Source organism: Tupaia chinensis, unplaced genomic scaffold (genome assembly GCF_000334495.1).
Source record: "Tupaia chinensis unplaced genomic scaffold, TupChi_1.0 Scaffold000612_1, whole genome shotgun sequence".
Classification (NCBI taxonomy): domain Eukaryota; kingdom Metazoa; phylum Chordata; class Mammalia; order Scandentia; family Tupaiidae; genus Tupaia; species Tupaia belangeri.
The window spans coordinates 1,202,651-1,224,527 of record NW_006160131.1 but is presented as its reverse complement, the minus strand read 5'-3'; the positions used below and the strand labels follow the sequence as shown (position 1 = coordinate 1,224,527).

At 47.8% G+C, this 21,877-nt stretch overlaps 1 protein-coding gene across 5 annotated transcripts in view; it reads right to left on the bottom strand.

The window, feature by feature from the left end:
* Positions 1 to 865: 865 nt before the first annotated feature.
* The window catches only part of UIMC1 (ubiquitin interaction motif containing 1), a 90,621-nt gene continuing 69,609 nt past the window's right edge, over positions 866 to 21,877 (bottom strand). For 4 of the 5 annotated variants that reach the window (XM_006158875.3, XM_006158878.3, XM_006158877.3 and 1 more), the window contains 5 exons: positions 8,691 to 8,769; positions 5,406 to 5,577; positions 3,916 to 3,979; positions 2,626 to 2,668; positions 866 to 1,312 (listed from right to left, as the gene is read on the bottom strand). In XM_006158875.3, the coding sequence (XP_006158937.1) occupies positions 1,102 to 1,312; positions 2,626 to 2,668; positions 3,916 to 3,979; positions 5,406 to 5,577; positions 8,691 to 8,769 (569 nt within the window). In that variant the 3' untranslated portion in view covers positions 866 to 1,101. Of the gene's footprint in view, positions 1,313 to 1,766; positions 1,810 to 2,625; positions 2,669 to 3,915; positions 3,980 to 5,405; positions 5,578 to 8,690; positions 8,770 to 21,877 lie in introns of all 5 variants that reach the window. The other variant, XM_027775929.1, reaches the window with a different exon arrangement.

Genomic DNA, 21,877 nt, shown 5'->3' with positions numbered 1-21,877 from the left:
GTTCAAAGACAACGGCTGCCCTGCGCCACGCTGGCCGCCAAGTCAGCGCCGTCTGTGGCAGTAGCCAGCCATCTTGCCACCTTCTGACTCAAAGGGCCTGAGTGTGAAGGGCCCTGGGCAGGACACAGGCTTTCACGCCCCGCTCTAAGTGAACTCCACAGCTGCATTCTACAATAAAGGAAGAGGTAACTGTGGACGTGGTGAATCAGAAGTTAAGAGGGTCTGGGCAGCGTGTCTGCTCCCAGTCGCTCATCACGTCTCATCGGCTTGGGCTGAAGTCTGCGTGGCTCTCTCCCTCAGGCAGTTGCTTCTGCTATTTCACACACTCTCGTCTTTGGAGCCTGCACTGGAAGCTCCAGGCGGTGGTGGAGCACGTTACGGGGGCAGAAGCTATTCCTGTGCACCTTGACTCCCACAGAGGCTCCCCGGTTACTCTACTTAGAAGAGCAATTGCATAGGAACAAGACAGCGTCCACTTACAATTCCTGCGAAGAATGGCAGGACATGTCCCTTAGAGGCCCCATCCTCTGGCTATAAATTCTTAACTGGGTGAAGACAGCAAGATGAAGTGACAGGTTATGGGACAGCAGGGACAGCACAGTAAGTAGTAGGACCCGGTGCCCCCGGTGGCTTCCAGAATGTCAAAAACAGTCCAGGGAGTGACTGCTGTGTTCAGGACAGTGTGCTCCTTGCTCAGTGTACAGGTGGCACTGAACGTCAGTGACGTACTTTGTTCAGAAACGTGCAATCTGTGAGTCTGAGAGACACCTCTATGATTAAAATATCCCCATGTCAAACCCCACAACACAGAGGGAAAAAAAGATCTCCATCTTCTGAAATAAGATTTCATACAAACATAGATAAATATATTTAAATTTTCTTTAAACTATAAGTAAATTCAAACAGATTATTATATAAAACAGTATTATACAGAGCTGTCTGCATATACCATAGAAAACATAAAAGCCAGGATTCTGATGGGAGCTAATGGTGGAAGTGCAGGGCCAGAACCTGCTTAACAACGACCTGGCGGGAGCTATGGCCTAACGAGCAAGGCCCACCCTGATGCTCACGGTTCTGTCAACCCTTGACCCTAGAAATTCAGGACTTCCTCCTCCTTCCTCTGCCTGCTCTGGCGCGTGGCCGGCTACCAGGCCGAACAGTAAGTTGCTTTTTGAAGTCCACCAAGCAATCTGTGGCTTCGGAAACGGAAACGAAAGACTTGATGGGAGAGTCATTGAAGGCGAGATGCGCGACGGGACTCTGCACCCCTCCGCTGCAGCCTGCTTCCTCCGCCTGCGGCGAGGGCACCCTGGAGAGAAGGACATTCAATTCAATATACTCCTACTAAGTGTGGAGGGCGTGGGGGGCGTACCTGAAGTTTTCACATGTATGATCAGTGCACGTAACCCTGACAATAACCCAGCCAGAGCAGCACTACCGATCGGCTTGCGCAGACGAGGACACTGCCTCGGGGCACTGCTCACCTGGCCACACATCCAGGTACTGAGAGCATGAGGATTCCGGCCCTAATTCCCAATGCCCGAACCCAGGTCACAAGACCAGAGCAGAATGGGGGTAAAAAACAGGAAGGAGTAAGATGCCGCTTTCGCTCTGCCCTGTAACAGAGTGACCGAGAGGTCATGGCAGTGCCACAGTGTCTTCTGCTTCAACAGTTTGAGTACCACACTAGACACGGCACACAGGCCTGAGCCTGGACTCCCCAGAACTGCTGGCAGCTGCAGTCCGTGCACAGCCCAACATACCTGCAGGTTCCCGTGCCAGGGAAGTTGGTCTTTACCTCTGCGTCTGTGACAAGAGAGAAAAAGTACTCGCATTAGCAGGAGGGTTGGCAATCCTGCCCGTCCCGCTGGTCACATGCTCCCTGGTTTCTGGGCACTGCTTTTCATCTAACCTGTTCAGGAGCCCAGATCCCCAACCCTCAGGCCAACGGAATGTGCCATTAGCATCCAACAAGCTCTGCTGTCGGTACCAAGGCGAATACTTATGAATGAATAACCTCTGAATAAATCTACTTCAAATCTGGACCTGAAGAACAAGGAGTTTCCACAGGAAATCTGCCACCTGCAGACTCAGCCTGGCAACAGAGGCAGCAGGATGCGAGGCTCGGAGACGCTGCTTTTGTACAGTCATCAGAAGGCAGGACAGATCTGCTTGGTGACACTGAACACCACGGTAAGCAGATCGAGCCGGGCTTAAGCCAAAGTTCCCCTTTCATCTGTACGTGGTGGATTTCAACAGTGACTGATAACGACAGTGACGACAGCAGCCGGCACTCATCAGGGGCCTGCCTGTGTCAGAGACATATGTGGAGCTCTCTTTCTTTTCTTAAAGACTTATTTTATTTAACTTTATTTATTTAATTTGACCAGAGAGGGACAGAGTGTATGTGAGAGAGAGAGAGAGAGATTAGGAGAGTGAGAAAGCAAGCCACCAGGTCCGAGACTCGAACCGTGGTCGGCCATGTGGGAGTCCAGCGTCATGGCAGTGCCACAGTGTCTTCTGCTTCAACCGTTTGAGTACCACACTAGACACGGCACACAGGCCTGAGCCTGGACTCCCCAGAACTGCTGGCAGCTGCAGTCCGTGCACAGCCCAACATACCTGCAGGTTCCCGTGCCAGGGAAGTTGGTCTTTACCTCTGCGTCTGTGACAAGAGAGAAAAAGTACTCGCATTAGCAGGAGGGTTGGCAATCCTGCCCGTCCCGCTGGTCACATGCTCCCTGGTTTCTGGGCACTGCTTTTCATCTAACCTGTTCAGGAGCCCAGATCCCCAACCCTCAGGCCAACGGAATGTGCCATTAGCATCCAACAAGCTCTGCTGTCGGTACCAAGGCGAATACTTATGAATGAATAACCTCTGAATAAATCTACTTCAAATCTGGACCTGAAGAACAAGGAGTTTCCACAGGAAATCTGCCACCTGCAGACTCAGCCTGGCAACAGAGGCAGCAGGATGCGAGGCTCGGAGACGCTGCTTTTGTACAGTCATCAGAAGGCAGGACAGATCTGCTTGGTGACACTGAACACCACGGTAAGCAGATCGAGCCGGGCTTAAGCCAAAGTTCCCCTTTCATCTGTACGTGGTGGATTTCAACAGTGACTGATAACGACAGTGACGACAGCAGCCGGCACTCATCAGGGGCCTGCCTGTGTCAGAGACATATGTGGAGCTCTCTTTCTTTTCTTAAAGACTTATTTTATTTAACTTTATTTATTTAATTTGACCAGAGAGGGACAGAGTGTATGTGAGAGAGAGAGAGAGAGATTAGGAGAGTGAGAAAGCAAGCCACCAGGTCCGAGACTCGAACCGTGGTCGGCCATGTGGGAGTCCAGCGCCCTTAACCACCACGCCATCTGCCGGCCCTGTTCGGAGCTTTCTTTGGTATGATTCTCACAACCTAGAAAACTGGTATTCTGACTTTATGCAACGCTCTTGGCCAACTGACTCCACTGCTCCCTGAGTACTAGGCACTAAGAAAGGGAATTACTTCCTGCAATCTCGGCTAGAGCAGGGGTCGGGACCTCAAGCTAGAGCTCACACGTGGCGACACAGAGCACTAGGGGAGGCAGTGGTGTCTGCATGTCTGCTCCTCTGTGCCTCTCCCTTCAGAAGGTATGCTTAGGGCCTGTATCATCCTCCCGTGATCTGTAAATGTTCTATCCTGGTTCCACAGAGCCCAGAGGTCAGGTTTTATTAAACCTCCAATGAAACCTGATGAATAGGACAGGAATCCCCCGCCTTCCTTAGGGAGAGATGACCTAGATGGAGTCTCACAGGCTGGCTGACTGGGCTACCTGTGTACTCACATAACCAATGGTCGGGGGGCTGGTAGTGACGACTCCACTGGAAGGTCTTTGTAAAGCCATGGAAAACAGGCTGCGGGTCCTTACCTAGGGTCTTTTGCTCAGACTGTTCCAGAAGACTGAGGAGTCGGCCTTCCTTGAGGCCTTTTGCCTGTATAGAAAAAATATATATATATAGATGAAAGAGTCACTTCATAACAAAGAATCTAAAATACAAATTCCTTAGCCCAGATTACACTTGCTCCCAGGGAGAAGAAGCACAGGGGCACAGCCTGAGAAAAGACTTGCGTTTTCTAATAAATCAGGGGGGGTGCAAGTAAAAAAGAAACCGTAGTGGAGGGAATACACTTCCATGCCAAGAATAGGTACCAGCATCGAGCCAGACCAGTCCACCAAAGTCAAATCAAAGAACAAGAGCTGGGGGCAGTGCATGGCAGGAAGTTGGAGCAGCTGAGTCCCACGTGGCTAAGTGCACGGCCAAGTCCTGGACCTGGCGGCTTGGAAACTCTCCGGATGCATGTGCATGTGTTCCCAAAACCCCAAGAGGAGAGAATGGAGGAGAATGGGGGTGTGGCCATCCCTCCTGGGGGTGTGCTTTCTCACTTTCCCTCTCTCTGTCTCCAGCGAGGGCACACACCTTACAGCAAAACACAAACAAACAAAAGCCAGCTTTGATTTATGATAGATTTGGGGAGATTTAGAAAAAAAATAATAGGCTCAAGGTAGCTTTTCTCAGGCAATGATCTAGAAGAATAAACAAGCTCTATGGTATGAGTGAATACCCACCCATACACCCCAACTGCAAAGTACTACCTCAATCACATCATCCTGGCATGACAGAGTGCCCCCCGCCCCATCCAGTGGCTGGTGAGCAGGCTAGTACTCCCAGAATACGGAACTGTCGCTTCATCGTTGAGACCTCGGCCAAGATGTGCTCTTCCTGATCTCCAATACAAGGTCTCGAAAGTACACCCACATTCCCGCAACCAGGGCCAGACCCCACAGCTTCCTGAGGCCAGGCACGCGAGCTGGACAGGGCGTCTCACATATGTTCCTAGCAGTCTGAACTGGGTATCCTTTCTGAAAGCAATTTAGCAGTATGTTTCAAGAGATACAAAACATACTTATTTATATATGTATCATATATATATATATATATGTATCATATATATAACATGTATCTCATATTATTTATATATGTATATATAGAAACCTATGTTTGAGATTAAATGTCCATTTTAAAATTTTAATTTTACATTAAAATTACATTAAAAATGTATAGGAAACAAAGAATGGAAGAAATAGGCCAAAATATTAAATGTTATCTTTGAATAGCTAAATTATAGGTGATTTCCCAATTCTTTATACTTTTGAACTTCCTATATTTTCTACAATGAGCGTGCATTACTTTTTCAATTAAAATTAAAAAAAAAAAAACTTTAAAAAGCATGAATCTTGTTTGAAGGTAAATGAGAAGGAAAGGAGTGTGGGGAGAGGGGGACCCCAGAACAGAACTACGGTCTCTTAAACCCGACTCAAGAGGGCGAGGCAGCCCTTCCAGAACACGCCACACGTACCTTCGGGTTCCTCGGCTGCTGGTGCCGCCTGCCCTCCGTGGGTGAACGTGGCCTACCACTCCCTTCAGGACCACCGTCTTGGTCAAGCCTTGCAAGCTGGAGACAGGTATCCACATGACACGCATACTCTCTGACTGGGACCAGGGACTTACAGAGGTAACACTTCTCATTCCTAGCCAATCCGAAGAAACGAAGAAAAAGCCGTTTTAAGATCTGCTTTTGCCTCTGGGCTCCTAGATGTCTCTCAAATTGTGTTTTTACGTCTTAAAGTTATTCTGTGGAGGAGACATGTCAACCAGCACAGATTTGCTCAGCAGGGTCACCAATAAAACCAACCCGTTGCCAATCAAGAGGCCTGAGTGATTAGCAGTTTCCCCGGCTGTGTCTCTGTACCCCGCTGCTACAGCAGTGGGACAGTAATGAAATCAGCTCTCCTAACGATTTCAAACAATGCTGCCTGCTCTCCACACATAAAATACTGTCAAACTCTTCTAGAATTAAGTGTAATCGTTTTTTTCAAAGAGAAGTTAAAATTTCAACAAAAAAGGGAGCACCAACAGCATTAAATCAAGATGGTGCCTTTACCGGGGCAGATGAGCTTGTCCGATTAGGAAATCACTCCGTCTAGATGCAGACTGCCTTAATTCTACAGCCTGCAACATCAACTAGCAAGTTACTAAAACCACGTGGTCCTGCCAGATGCTTGTGCATGATTTCATACATGTAGTTATTTTCATCTTTTTATGAGAGCAGAGTTTGGAAAGAACAAGTATGTCCTCTGAGGTAAGGTTTATTGGGCATCATTGAAAATGCAACTGTTAGAGGAAAAAAATGAACATTCATTATTCTCTCTGTGGCCAGAACTGGGCAAAGCCTTTTCTTTCTTATTTAGATTTTTTCCAGAGTGTGTGCACTCACCAGAGATAGAGGGAAAGCAAGAAAGCACACCCTTGGGGGGATGGCCATGCCACAATCCCTTCTATTCCATTCTTCTCTCAAGATTTGGACAAGTACACACACGTGCCCAGCATGATTTTCAAGCCACTGGGTCCAGAACTTGAACTGCAGAGTTGGCCATGTGGGAGTCCAGTACCTTAGCCTCCACACCAGCACCTTGCCCTGCGCACAACCTTTTTTCCTTCAGGTCTCTGCCACAGGGCATGTGCACTTATAAGAAGAAGACAGAGAGAAAGAGAGAAATCATCTCCCTGGGGGAATGACCACACTATAATCCCTTCTCCTCTCAGGAATTTGAGCATGCATGCACGCAGCCATAGTGATTTTCAAGCTGAGTCCAGGGCTCAAGCCACGGTCAGCCTCGGTCAGTCTCATGGGAGTCCAGCACCTTAAACACCACACCACCTACTGCCCTCCCCCCAAAGCCTTTTAAACACAAGTTCTCAGTTAGTTCTTCAGCCCTATTAGAAAGGACTATTCTCTCCAAGGGATGGCCAATACCTGTCGGAGCAGCCTGACTCTTAAATTCTCAGGTTTTTTTTTTTTTTTTTGAGAGGTTTTTGCTATAAGGGGCGTGCGCTCGCCAGACAGAGACAGAGACAGAGAGATAGAAAGCAAGAAATCACCCCCCGGGGGCGATGGCCATGCCGCAATCCCTTCTCCTCCATTCTCCTCTCAGGATCTTGGGCACACACGCACACACGCCCGGCTTGAGTTTAAGCCACCGGGTCCGGGATGCAAACCACGGTCGACGACTACGTGGGAGTCCAGTGACATAGCCATTACGCTAACTGCTAGTCCCTTAAATTCTCCGTTTTAAAGAAGCTGAAGAAAACTTACCAAAACATGCCATCTTAGAATTCTCTTTCTGGCCCTTACTCTTCAGTAACTACAGCCAGAGCCAGGGATTAGCTCTAGGGAAGGGTTTCTCTGGAGGTCTTGAAAGTAGGAGATCTAAGTCTCCAAAATACTCAATTATCTGGAAGAATGCAAGGAAAATCCTGCCTTATGAGAAAACCCAGACAATTTACTGTGCCTTTCTAGGTATATCAATGAACAACACTTTCATTAACTCCCCATCGCATGATTAAACAGCAGCGCTGCAGAGGAACGGGAATTCTCGAGTCAGGTGGGTTTTGCCACTTCTGGCCATGGGATCTTAATCAGTTACATACAGTTTTTCTGCAGTTTCTTTATTTAAAAAAATAAAGGATAACTACTTTATAACTCCTGTGAGCAAAAGTAAATAAAGTACTCAGCACAAGGACTGGCACATAAAATGTGAGGTCTCAACCAACACCTGTTACCGTAGCTGCTCTCAGACACACTCATCAGATGCTGGGGCGACAAACATGAAAGAAGGCAAATACCTACCTTCGAATAATCCACAACCTAGCCAGAGACGCAGAGACGTCAATTTAAAAACAGCCAAAACCACACAACTCGCTGCAGTACAAGACGAGGCACACGGTCCTAAAGGAACTCCACTGTCTGTAGGAGGAAGTGACCTGCTCTGCCCAGCTGGGTTACAGAGGGCAGCCCTGAAATTTAGGGGACAAGGTCTATGTTGCAAAGACAGAAGCTCTGCCTAGTGGCTGACTGCTCTAACGAGCTGTTGGTCACACTGTACTTTCAGCAGGCAATACCCACATCTGATCCCTCCCATAGGACAGACCTTCTTACTTCTCAGCCAAGCTGCAGCCCACAGCCCAAGGAAGACTTCTCTATTACCCAACCTTCTGCAGCCAACTTCTGTACTAAACACAGTGAAATTAAATGCTCACTGCTTCTCCAAAGCAGCAAACTCGAACATGCAAATTCCGAGAAAACAGAATCCCAAGAAGTTTCGTGGAAGTACAGTGGGTGGCAGGACTGTTTCTGGGGTACTAAGAAGGGATACGGAGGCCACCTACATTGATGCAAACTACGAATGAGGCAATGAGACTCTGGCTGGCCCTGTCACACATCTGGTGAGGCACTACGCAGCAGGAAGCCAGACCCTACATGGCTGAGGACAGCTGGACTCCCATTCCTGGCAGCTTGAAAACCTACTGGACACATGCACGTGTGTGCCCCAAATCCTGACGTGATGGAGAGATGGAGAAAAAAAAACTGCAGTGTGATCACGCTCTATTGGGGGTGTGTTTTTTTTTTGCTCTCATCAGTGAACATGCAAACCCTCTGGCAAAGAAATATAAAAAGAGGGAGAGAAGGAAGGAAGGAGAAATCCAGGCACCCAAGCAGCTCAAAGAAACATGGGGTCTCCACGGTCCGAGCGACAGCGTCCGAGGTAAATGAGAGCGCCACGGGGGAGGCGCAGCTACTCACTTGCCAATGTCGAGGGGCATCTGGGCAGCTGTCCCACTGGCGCTCTTGCTCTTGGTCTCTTTCTGTCTCCGAGTCACCACTTCCAACAACAACAACAAAATGTTAGCTGGCAATAGATTCCAAAGATAAAAGATAAAACATAAGAGGAAGAGGCACAGCTTAAAACCTGCTCCACTGGGAGAGGTGTACTGCCTGGGGAGCCTCAGCACTTCGGGGCTAAGACGGGCCATGACGCATGTGCTGGAAACTGCCTGCCACACGGCCGCCCCTACCCGGTAGGCCATGAAAGCTCAAGCTCCAGCCCACACCAAGAAAGGTGCGGGTGTACCCAAGGGTGGAGTTTACACTTCCCTAACCAAAGCGCTGTCTGGTGTGACACCCGGTCTCAGGAGATACTCTATGGAACAGTGATGATGGCTCCATCTGAGTGTCCACACAAGCCCGTCTTCACAAAACTCTGCAAACAGTTCCCTTTATAAGAGTCGAAACTGCAGCTCAAAACAGTTAACAGAACCCATGTTTTCCATTACCCGGGGACCACCTGCCAGTTCTAGTGGGCGTAAACAGCTGTAGCCCAGATGACGTACAAATACTAACTGACATCTGCTCATAGAACCACGGTCTCATAGAGGATCTTGGAAGTTACTTAATCAAGCGTCTTTATTACTTACAATAATAAGAAAAAGTGCATCACTCCAAACCCTGCCCTCCTTCCTCTTTAATACTCAAAATCCCCACAGCTGAGATAACCCGTTCACAAAATAACTTAGGCTGTAAAACATTTACCTAGTCCAGGGGTTAATAAACTTCTCCTGTGAGGCTAGACAGTCGGTATTCTGGGCTCGGCAGGCCACGCTGTCTCTGTCCTGACTATGCGACTCAGCACCGGCACCCATGCAGAGGCCAGCGGTGGCGGTGCTGCAGGAACGTTCTAGTTACAGTACCAGCAGTCTGGCTGGATCCAGCCCAAGGCTGGCCACGGTCTGCCCATCCGTCTGGTTCAACCTCCTACTCACACAAATGCCTTCCCTGAACATCCCTAAGAAGTCATCATACGACTCCAACCTGACTCTGTCCTCACTGGGGAACCCACTTGCTCCTAGGGAAGCCCGTTCCGCCGCTAGCCTGCCGCCCCACTAGCCTGCCGCCTCGCTCGATCTGCACTTTCTGGAGGCTATCTGAACACACTCACCCCTTTCCACAAGCGGCTCTTTGAACGCGTAACAGGTGACACTGTAATCCTGGACTTGCTCAGTTGTCTGCCCCACTAAAATGCAACCTGCTTCCATGGCGGAACTATGTCTTGTTAGTCCCTAAACCAGTTCCTATTAAGTCTTGAATTATATGGGGCCAGAGGTGAATGCGCTGGACTCCCACACTGCTAACCTGGCAACCTGCTTTCTCACTTTCCCTCTCTCTCTGGTCAAATTTTAAAAAGAATAATAATAATAAACAAAATATTAAAAAAAAAAGACTTGGGAATTATCGAGCTGTTTGAGTGCCTAGGTTAGCTCTAGTTCTTACGGTAAGTCTCCAGATTGGTGTACTCTGCCCCCATTTTAAAGGTATGAAAGCAAATCAAGAGAGAGCACCTGTCACGACTGGCTGGTAGTGAGAGCCAGCATGGAGCCCAGACCCGACTTCCCATGCTTGACCTTCCTAGTTAGCCTCTTCTACACACCCCAGTCTGGCAGGCTTTCTTTACTCATCTACCTCAACCGGAACCCGAGACTCAGTGAGAAATCTGACCAGTGAAGAGGACAGAGCCCCAGTTACCCCATCTAGATGCTTATTCTATTAGTCTGGTCCAGGTTGTTTGCTTTAGGACAATCTTGGTATGCTAATGGGTTAAACTGAATTTAAAGGCAATTAAGATCCATCCTCTACCTTTCCAAATAATTTTTTAAAGAATTATTTATTGATTTTATTTATTCATTCATTTATTTTAATTTTCCCAGAGAAAGAGTGAGAAAATGAGAAAGCAAGCCACCAAGTCCAGGATTCGAACCGTGGCCAGCCATGTGGGGGTGTCCAGCACCTTAACCACCACTCCACTTGCTGGTCCTCCCAAATAATTTTCAAATAAAATGTTATCGAGATAGGTCCCCTAATTCTGGGCATGCATGACCACGTTGCTGGGTATCTTTCTCCCCTCTAACACAGGACTGCACAAGGCCCTGTTCTCAGCTGGACATCCCAGCCCACTGAGAGCGTCTATAGACGACTCTGACGTCTGAGTTATGTGCTCCTTTTCCAGTGTTGTGTCATCTGCATATGTGACAAGCAGGATGACAGTATCTTCACACAAGTCACTGGGGGAAGTGATTGTGAAGAGTATCACTAAGGACACAGATGTGTCACCAGAGAAGCCTGACTTTTCCCTGGTCCAACTACCCTTGAAATAATTAATCAAGCATATTTTTTTAAGAGGTTTTCGCTATAGGGCACGTGTGCTCACCAGACAGACAGAGACAGAGAGACAGAAAGCGAGAAATCACCACCCCCAGGAGGGATGGCCACGCCGCAATCCCTTCTCCTCCACTCTCCTCTCGGGATCTTGGGCACGCACGCACACACGCCTGGCGTGAGTTCTAAGCCACCGGGTCCGGGACGCGAACCGCGGTCGACTACGTGAGAATCCAGCAACATAGCCATTACGCTAACTGCTGGTTCCCATTAATCAAGCATATATTGAGACCCCTTCATGCACAAGTAACTTGGGAAGATGGAAAAATGCTGAGGCGAGTCCTTGCTGAGGAGCCTATCGTTTGCTAAAGGTGACAGTGCAGGTGCTCACATAGCCATAGCACGAGGTATGCAGAGAACGTCACACACACGCCCATGCACAGAAGCAGCCAATGACAGTGTCTGCCTCTGGGAAGGACGGCAGGATATGTGTGGACTGCAAGAGGAAGGAAGCGTGTTTGCGCTGTATACTTTTCTGTACTGCTGAATTACAAATTAAAAGGGGAGGAAAAGGAGCCAGCGGGTAGGTTCCTACATGGCTGACCATAGTTCGAGTCCCAGACCCAGCAGCTTGAATATCACACTGGGCGTGTGTACGTGCATGCCCGGAATCCCAGGAGGAGAACAGAGAAGGGACTGTGGCATGGCCATACCCCTGAGGGGTGATTTCTCACTCTCCCTCTCTCTGTCTCTGTCTGGTGAGTGCATGTGCCCAATGGCAAAAACCTAGAAGAAAAGGGAGGTGGGAGGCCATATTATAGTCTTGGGTACAGGTAGGAGTGGATGATCTGTTAGGGCGTTGGAAAGTCACGAGGTATTTTTCCAAGCAAAAATGCATCATGCTTTTCCTGATAACCTGCTATTTCTAAGACTCCTCCCAACCCAGACGTTTCATAAGTAAGACTAAAGTACTGCAGGAGAAACACACCGAGGCCTTAGCTAGAGAACCGGCTTCAAATCCAGCCCCTGCTCTATCAGCTGGCACACATTTCTCCATCTCATGTACAAAGGACATCAGGAGGGATTTTATCAAGTGCCTTGCTGAAATCAATTCTTAAAAGGTTGGCACCTCAAAGATTACAGAATCCTTTAAGGGTTGTTTTCTACCAAGCATTTTTCCAAAAGCAATTCTTGCAAAGCACTCCACACAGGGCTAGAAGAGTGAACGGCGTCTAGCACTTCGCCTGCCCTCGATCGCCCTTAGCAGGCTCCTGCTCTTACTCCTCTCTACATTGGTCTCCCTCTCCGCACCATTCTGAATGCAGACATTCCGAGGTGTTTTGTTTTCCTTCAGCATCTCAACAGATTCTAGCAAAGGTCAGGTGCTAATAAACATCTACCATATAAGATTGTATCAAGGGCTAGGAGAGCTGGATCCCACGTGGCCAACGGTGTGGTGAATCCTGGCCCTGGAGGCTTGAAAACATGTGAGGTACACGTGCATGCATACCCCAATCCTGACAGGATGGAGAGAGCAAGGACTATGGTATGGCTATGCCCCATGGAGGGTGCTTTCTCTCTGTCTCTCTGTCATTCTTGGACAAGTGCATGTGCCCTCTGGGAAATTAAGAAAACAAAAAGGATAAACTATATCGGTGAATTCAGGGAAAAGCAGATCTCTTATTTTAAGAGGACCTACTCTGTGCCAGGGAGTTTATAAACAAAATCTCGAATCTTTACAACAACCCTGCAAAGCATATATCATAATCTCTATTTTACAAATGACAGAACATTAAAGAACCTAATTAAAGTCGCAAAGCTAAAACAAAAGCCTAAGAAACATGATAGAAGTCTGATTTTAGAGAACCACGTGTTCTTGTATGAGCGGCTGCCTCTCCTGGGAGATGAGAGTAAAGGGAGGGAAGACACAGCGTGCTCAGTGGTGAGTGAGTGGGCAGGTGGGAAAAATCTGAGCGGAGAGACTTGACAGATGGCTGGGAAAGACGTGGTAATTCCGTGATTAAGTGTTATTATTGAACCCCGCCACAGTGAGGCAAGCCTGGGGAACTACTACACCAGGCTGGGGCCACACAGGAAGCCTAAGTCTGCTTCCTGGGCTAACCTGAACATGCTGGGGGCAGGAGTGTTTGCCTGAAACCCCAGCTAATGGAGGCAGGGGCAGAGGACTGAGAGAACAAGACCTTCAGAATAACTCTCTCGGGACCAGCAGATGGCATAATGGTTATGTTGCTGGACTCCCACATGGATGACCACAGTTCAAGTCCCGGACCTGGCAGCTTGAAATCACACCAGGCACATGTGCATGCATGCCCAAAATCTTGAGAAGAGAGTGAAGGAGAAGGGACTGCAGCGTGCTCATCTCCTCTTGGGAGGTGGGGGTGATTTCTCACTTTCTGTCTCTCTGGAGAGCACATCACCCTATAGCAAACATCTCTCTAAAAAAAAATAAGTAAATAAAATGCCTCTCTCCTCCCACTCTCATTCCCTTTCTCTCCTGCTTGCTGGCTCCCTCTCATTAGGGAAAAAAACACTGGGCTGGCTCAGGTGCGGTGGTAACACGCCACTCCAGAGAAGCCGGGCCCCATGAGGTACGTGCAGTCAAGGCCTGGCCCAGGCAGCCTGCACACACTGGGCACACGGCAAGAGCCCGAGAGCCAGCGCACAGGAGGACCAGGACTGCAGCCGGCCGGACTCTGCGGGGGCTTGTTTCTCCATGTGCACACACACTGTCGTGAATAAAGAAAGAAAGGAACAGGCAGGACTAGGCCTTCTGGCTGGATCCTTCCTCTAAATCCCACTGTTTCTACAAAGGAGCAAAGAAGCATAGGTTGCTCTGAAGGTGCCTCTCTCTTCCTCTGTTGTGTAAGGGTTAAAACCATTTCAACAAGCTACAGGCAGAGAGCTCAGTTTGAAACCGTATCCAAAAAGTTAGCTACTGGCAACATCAGTCAAAAGGGGAGAGCGGGGCCAATGCACAACTGACAAGAGTACAATCACCAGGCAGAAGAGGACAGATGTCCCCAAAAACTGAGAGACACCTGGAAACGCACGACCACCGACCATACCTTGATGGCTTATGTTCCCCCGGATAGGAGATGCCCTGAGGAGCCACAGCTCACACAGGCCAAGGCGTGGAAGCAGCAGCATGGCCTCACGACCCAGGGCACTGGCTCCGGGGCTGGGCAGAGCAGCGTCTACGCGGGACCTACCAACAGCGGGGCCGTTCCCAGCACTGTGACCTCCGAGTAACAGAATGTTTTTTATAACTTATATACAAAGTTTTTAGAATCCCATCTGAAATAATTCTTGAAACAGAGAGGTCCAAGTTATCTCTTACCATTTAATAAACAAATTTTTGTTGCTCTCTCAGGTTACTAAACTTGATCAACATATCCTACTAGAGATAGTGTCTAGCTAAAAACGTCTATATAGTTATGTTGTTAGTTCCTAAATACAAATTCTTAGAAAAACCCTTGAAAGACATCACTGGTCCCAAGCCTATAGATGACTGCCCTGGGACCCAAGTCCACGTTGGCTAGACTCCAAAGCACAGCAATGCCGAATTGTCCATTTTGCTGCAGAGAGCCATCCTACTCATGCCGTAACCATTTCCTTTCAAGTTTATTTATTTATTTATTTATTTGAGAGGTTTCTGCTATAGGGCGCGTGCGCTCGCCAGACAGACAGACAGAGAGACAGAAAGTGAGAAATCACCCCCTGGGGGGGCAGTCATGCCGCAATCTCTTCTCCTCCATTCTCCTCTCAGGATCTTGGGCACGCACACACACACACACACACACCTGGCATGAGTTTTAAGCCACCGGGTCCGGGATGTGAACTGCGGTCGACTACGTGGGAGTCCAGTGACATAGCCATTACACTAACTGCTGGTCCCTCCTTTCGAGTTTAGAGAGAAGCCTGCTCTCTTGAATGCTGTGTGCTCTTGGCTTTACTTTCAGTGCTGCTACGGTCAGCCCTGTACCTGCGGGTGGCACTGGCTTGCTCAACAGCCTTCCAGAGACCGAGATACTCATAGAACCGCATTTTGGCCCAGTCGAGGGAGGCAGCACTGACAGGCACAGATACTCGGCAGGCTGAGGGCTCACGGAAAGCTGGAGCAGGATTCCTGGCCCACCCTAAAAGCCAGATGTGGTGGTGTGCACCTGTAGACCCAGCCGCTCTGGAGGCAGAGGCAAGAGGATTGCATCATGGGAAGAACCTGTCTAAAAAAAGTTCTTAGCAGTGCCCCCACCCCAGGGTGAAAGGGAAAGGGAAGAGCTGATATGAGAAAAATCCTTAAAGCGTATCACTCCCCTTTCTCATACAGAAGTAAAGAGTCCAGAATTATGAAATGTTTATGAACAAAACCTCTTAAATTTATGATGTAGTGAATAATTTGGAGGTCTAGGAAAAGTTACTCATCTGGCTCCTAGTGGTATGGTACTTGAGTATAATATTTGTAGTTCCATCTTCTTCCTCAACAGCTAGAACTTTTATTTAAGCAATCTGACAATATATACTTGTCAAATAATTCCCATCTTCTAACTCATGAATTATACTTTGAGATTCCACTGAGGAAATAAACTGAATTTAGATGAGACTGTTTGGACAAAGATGTTTTATCAAAGCATTATTTCTAACAGTGAAAAACTTAAGCAACCCAATTTTCAAACCAGGATGCAACACTATGCAAAGATTCAAAATAAAGCCAGGAAACAGGTTAGGATTCTGTTCCAATGGTAGGTACATGAACCTAGCGACATCTCAAGACAAGACACAAATCCTTAAAACCGGACAACAAAGCCTAGAAGAAAATAAAGACAGAAGGGAAATACATGGAATTATTAACTGTAATCCAAGGGGGGAAGAGGCTGGATTCTGGGGTGACTGTTTTCTTCTTTATATTATACTTTTCGATGCTGCCAAACTTTTCCTTTTCTTTTCTTTTTTCTTTTTTTTTTTGCTATCAGGCAGGTACACTTGTCAGAGACAAAAAGAACTCACCACCACCACCACCCGAGGGGGGATGGCCATGCCACAATCCCTTTTCCTCGTCTCCTCTCAGGACTTTGGACACACGCGCATATGTAAATTTGCTGGATTTGGCAAACACATATATCTATCTACAGATGCTAATATTCTGTAATAAATTAGAAAAGAGGTATAGACCTCTAAAGGGCCATACCGCTTTCTAGATTCTCCATCTCTCCCTCAAAAAGCAACTGCTGTTCTGCTTTGTTTCTATAAAATTCTTAGTCTGTTCTAGAGCTCACGTGAGAGGACTCACACAGCATATATTCTGCACACTGCTCCTTCTCCTCAGCTTGGCCGCGTCTTTGAGCGTGGCCACGGCACTGCTTGTGTTAGCAGCCCTTCCGATCAGTGAGCAGTACTCCTGCTTGTGAATATGCCAGTTCTCTGCTCGTCCTCCTCCTGATGGACCTGCCCTGCTGTGAACACCACTGAGCAGGTATCTGGGAGTGCCACTGTGAGATAAGAAACACTAGGCTTTAACAGAGGGCTTGGGTCATCTGCATTCCCACTAGCAATGCAGGACAGTTCCAGTGTGGATCTTTGCAACACCTGGTACTGTCCCACCCCCTAATTTCAGCCGTCCCAGCAGGGTAAAGCTATCTTACTGTGATTTTCATTTGCATTCCCTGATGACTAAAGATGCTGAGCACTTCGTTCATGTGATCACCGACTCACCTGTCTTCTGTGAAGTGTTCATGCATGCGTTTTGTCCGTTCTCAAACTGGAGTGTTAACTTTTTATTATTGAGAGATTCCATCAGAAGTAAAGCTTTGAGTCCAGGTTCTCTGTTGTATTTATCTACTGGCTTATTCTTCGGCCAGAACCACACGTGTCCTGATTACAGTAGCTTCTTATAGGTCTTAAAGTCAGGTGGCATAAATTCTCTTCGTTCTTTTTCAAGGTTGTGGTGGATATGCTAATCTTTTTGATTTTATATGAATTTTAGAGCCAACTTGTACACATACTCTTTAATTTAGAATTTTCTCTCTGATTATACTTTTTCTTAAAGGCTGATTATCTGATAGGATGGCTGTAATGATTTTGGTCACTTCAGCTCTCTTAATCCTCCTGGGTCTTAGATATATCTTTTTCTATTCACTTACTTTTAACTACTGTGTGTTTATTCATTCATCCATTCACTTTTAATTGCCGGGGATGTGTACACTTGCCAGAGATGGAGTGAGACGAAAGGAGAAAGCACCCTCTCAGTGGGGTATGGTCACCTCACAATCTCTTCTCCCTACTTCTCCACCCTGTAAGGATCTGAGGCACATCTGGTATGTTTTCAAAATCCCTGGGGCCAGGAAGTGAACCATGGTTGACCATGTGGGATCCAGCTCCCTCGACTGCTAGGCTATGGGGCCAACCCTCTGTTTTTGTTTAAAATTTTTCTTTTGTAGACAGTATACCATTAGATCTGCTCTTTCTTTATCCATTCTGACAACCTCTTACTGTCAGGACATGAAACTTGCTTTGTCGTAAAGATCCCCCACCCACGGAGGACTCTGCAGCACTCGAACCCTAGTCCTCACCTAAACCGGGTTACAGACTCTAGCTCTCTCTGGCTACGTGGTCTTGGAAAAGAGATTTCCCTGTCACTTCAGTTTCCTCTTCTACAAAAGTGGGATAATATCTGCTTTGAAACACTGTTGTGAGGATTAAAACAGAAAGTACAGTTAGCACAGTTCTGGGGTCAGAAGGTGGCATGGTGGTTAAGGTGCTAGACTCCCACATGACTGACTGCTGTTCAAGTCTCAGACCCGGTGGTTTGAAAGATCATACCAAGCCCATATGTGTGGATGCCCAAAGCCCCGAGTGAAGAATAGAAGAGAAGGGATTGGAGCATGGCCATCCCCTCGGGAGGTAATTTTTCACTTTCTCTCTCTCTGTCTCTCTGGTAAGTGCATGTACCTATAGCAAAAAGCTCTCTCTTAAAAACAAACAAAACCACAGTTCCAGGCTAGCTGGTGGTGTGGAGGCTAAGGCAGCTGGATCCTACACGGCTGACTACGCATGGGAATCCTGGACATGGCAGTTTACATATGTGCCCAAAATCCTGACAGGAGACTGACGAAGAGACTGTGGCGAGGCCATACCCTCTGAGGAGTGATTTCCCACTTCCTCTCTCTGGTAAACACACTTATCCTATAGCAAAACTTTAAAAATAAACAAATGAAACACAGTTTCTGGTATACAGACGATGCTTGTAAATGGTGAGTAATGTTGGCTGTTATGGTTTAGAAAGGCTCAGCAAATTCAACTCTTTCACAGAATGGAAAATACTATCTTGTCATCAGGTCCCTACAGCAGCCCTCAGAGCACTCCTCAGTAGCTGACCAGTGTGCAGGGCGGTCTCCACAGACACCGCCACAAGTAACTGTTTACCTGACCTCCGACTGCACACACCTGCTCACGGACTCATCGCCAGGAGAGCCTGAATCCATCAAACTGCTTCTTCCAGGTAACTGAAAAGCTGACAAGGGCAATTCTGAAGAGATCACACTTCGTGTTTGTATTCAGAGAGGAATGATTCCCAGCAGTCTTCCTTCCTAAAGCTGACCGAGGCGTCCAGGCTCCTCAGATGCTCCCACATGCGCCGTCTCCACCCCAGGGAAGGCAGGCAGACCGGGCAACGCGAGTGCGAGCTCTGGAGTATGGCAGACGTGGGCTGGGGCTGCAGCTCTGTGGCTTTCTCACTGCCCATGCTGGGCGAGTGCGACCCCGCCAACAGAGTTCCATGATGTAAACGGAGAGAACAAGATACTCGCTAGCCACATGAGATGTCAGAATAAATGCTGGCAATATCAGGGAAATGACATGCTGAAACAGGAGAAGCACACACACGTGTGTGCATGTGTGCACATAATCACAAGGTCAGTACGCCCTGCCTGCGGCTCTAAAACAGTTCTCAGGGTACCTCTGGCCTAATATTCATTCCTGGAACTGATCTCTTCCCTAAATGCTCTCGATGCCTGAATTAAAAAGTGTGACTGGATCATGAAGTGAGAGAACTTCTCTAAAATGAGCTTTGGCTGCTAATATTCCTTCAACACACAATGCTCTCGGTATTAACTCAGGTGTTAAAAAAGCTATTTTATTTTTCAAGGAAGGAATAAGCACATCTGGCAGAAGAGAACTGCTAAAAGAAATCCTGAGGCTTGACTCTTCAGCATCAAGGCACAAAAAACAGGAGGAAGTGACGCAGAGGCAAAGTCCACATCATGGGAAAAAGATCAGGAGGAAGGCACCAAGAGCTCCAGCATGGACCTTAGCAGCGCTGCCGCTTCGATGCCGCCCTGCAGAAGGGTGGGCCGTGGCCGCGCTGCCACTTGGACGCCACCCTGCAGAGCAGACTGCAGCCGCGCTGCCGCTTTGACGCCACATCGCACAGCAATTGAACACACCGTACTTCAGCAGATGTAAGGAAATCCTCCACGGAAAGGTTACATGAAAACTGTTAAAACCCAACTGAGACTACCAGTGGGTCAAGAGCACCTGTCTCTGCACCAGGAACCCAGGAGGAGAAAGGGGTACGTACTATGTCATAAGCCTGGGCTGAAGTCCTGTCCACTGTGTCTCGCATCAGAGTCATGACTATCTCTTTGTCAGTACCATGACATTCAGACAGGATGACGGCCTCTCCAGACAACAGTAAATAGTTCTGGGGTAAAGCTTTTTTCTTTACACACACACACACAAACACACACACACACACACACACAAAGTGGGATCTTACCATACGGCGATCCTTTCGCCAGCTAAGATCACGAGCACACCCTTGGACACACCTGACTTGTTTAGCTCGACAGGGGAGCCAAACCGGGTGCCACTGTCTGGCTCCAGCATTGCACACTGGTATTCAACCAACTGTGCCACCGTGGCAGGGTCTAAAACGCCCTTCTCATAAGTATGTTCTCAGCATGTTTTACGAGCTGCTCCCGTTCCTTTGGTTTCCTCTGTCAAAAAAAAACATTTCCCAGGGCCAGCAGGTGCCATGGTGGCTAAGGTGCTGGACTCCCACATGGCCAGCTGTGATCTGAGTCCCAGACCTGACGGCTTGAAAATCACACCAGGCACATGTGCATACATGCTCTGGATCCCAGGAGAATGGAGAAGGGACTGGGCATGGCCATCCTCCCTGGGGGTGGTTTCTCTCCTTCTCACTGTCTCTGTCCTCTCCTGCAAGTATATACACACCCTATGACAAAAACCTTAACCAAAAAAAAAAGTTTCCCCAATGAAGACAAAGAATTAATTTGTAATAATTAACAAGTTAAAATTATAAACCATCTCATAAAGAATTCTTAATAACATGAGATGTTGGACAAATACTTATAGCACTGGCGGGGGGAATCAAATGCAAAAACAGGAGAGGTACACACACACCTAAGTATACACCAAATCTTGGGACCAACAGATGGTGTAATGGCTACGTCACTGGACTCCCACGGAGTCAATCATGGTTTGAGTCCCAGACCCGGAGGCTTAAACTCATGCCAGGCACATGCATGTTCAAAAGCCTGAGAGGAGATTAGAGAAGAAAGGATTGCAGTGTGGCCATTCCCCCTAGGGAGTGATTTCTCGCGTTCTGTCTCTCTGTCTCTCCAGCGAGCTCATGCACTCTGTAACAATCTATATATATATATATATATATAACAACATGAGATGTGGAATATTTGCTTATAACACTTGAGTCAAATGCAAAACAAGAGAGGTAGCCACACACATATGTATATAGCAGAATCTCAATATTACAAGAAAGCAATGCTTGCTCTCCTACCCCCAGAAAAATAAATATGCCACATTATTTATGGTGTCTTAACTAGATGGCTTTAATTCTGTTCCTTTTATTTTCAAGGAGGGAAAGCATGGTTTCACACCCCCAGGCACTGTGGAGACAGGTCCCAACTTCTTCAATGTATCACACCATCTGGGGTACCCAGCTCCTGGTGACCCCTGCCCAGGCCACCCCCTCCTTCCACCTCTTTTGCCTCCTCTGCTAATCAGGAATGGCAGTGAGTCTTTATCCTCTCTGCTTACTGCCCACCCACCCCCGCCGCGGAACTCTGCTGGAGCCCAATACTCTTTACCTCTATCAGTACCCGTCTGTTCACACCGATTAGATCTTTCTGCAGGATCAGCACTGCCTCTGTGTTAAGAAATCAGAGCTCTGACAGCGTTCATACAAGAAGGGAGCTGCCGGCCCAGCGTGCATAAATCTGGAAACGGTGAGAACTGATGGGTGAGTGGAAAAAACCTGGAAAGTACCTTTGAAGAAAAAATTACATCATTCACACAGAATTTCATAAACTGATAAAAAACAATACTAAATCCCAATAGATGTTAGGGCAAACTTCAGGGAACAATTCTTCAAAGAAGAAATACAAATTGGCTTTAAAAATGGAAAAAAAGATTCATCTGTATGACTAGCCTGGCCGGCTGGCGGTACCACAGCAACTCAATGCCCTGCAGTGCTGGACCACAGGGCCCGGACTCCGCCCAGGGCCTCCTGTGAGCGCCAGCTATACGCCTGGGAGCTGGGCAGGCTGGGTCAGGGTGGGTCACAGCATGCGGAGTCTTTGGGGTGCCTCTCTGTCCCATGGGAAAAAATTAATTAATCTAAATGAAAAAGGAAATATAAAGTGCAATGAGACAGCATTGATTATTGCCTATCAAATATGCCTTACTTTTAAAAATAGTGGCACACACACACTATGGAATACCAC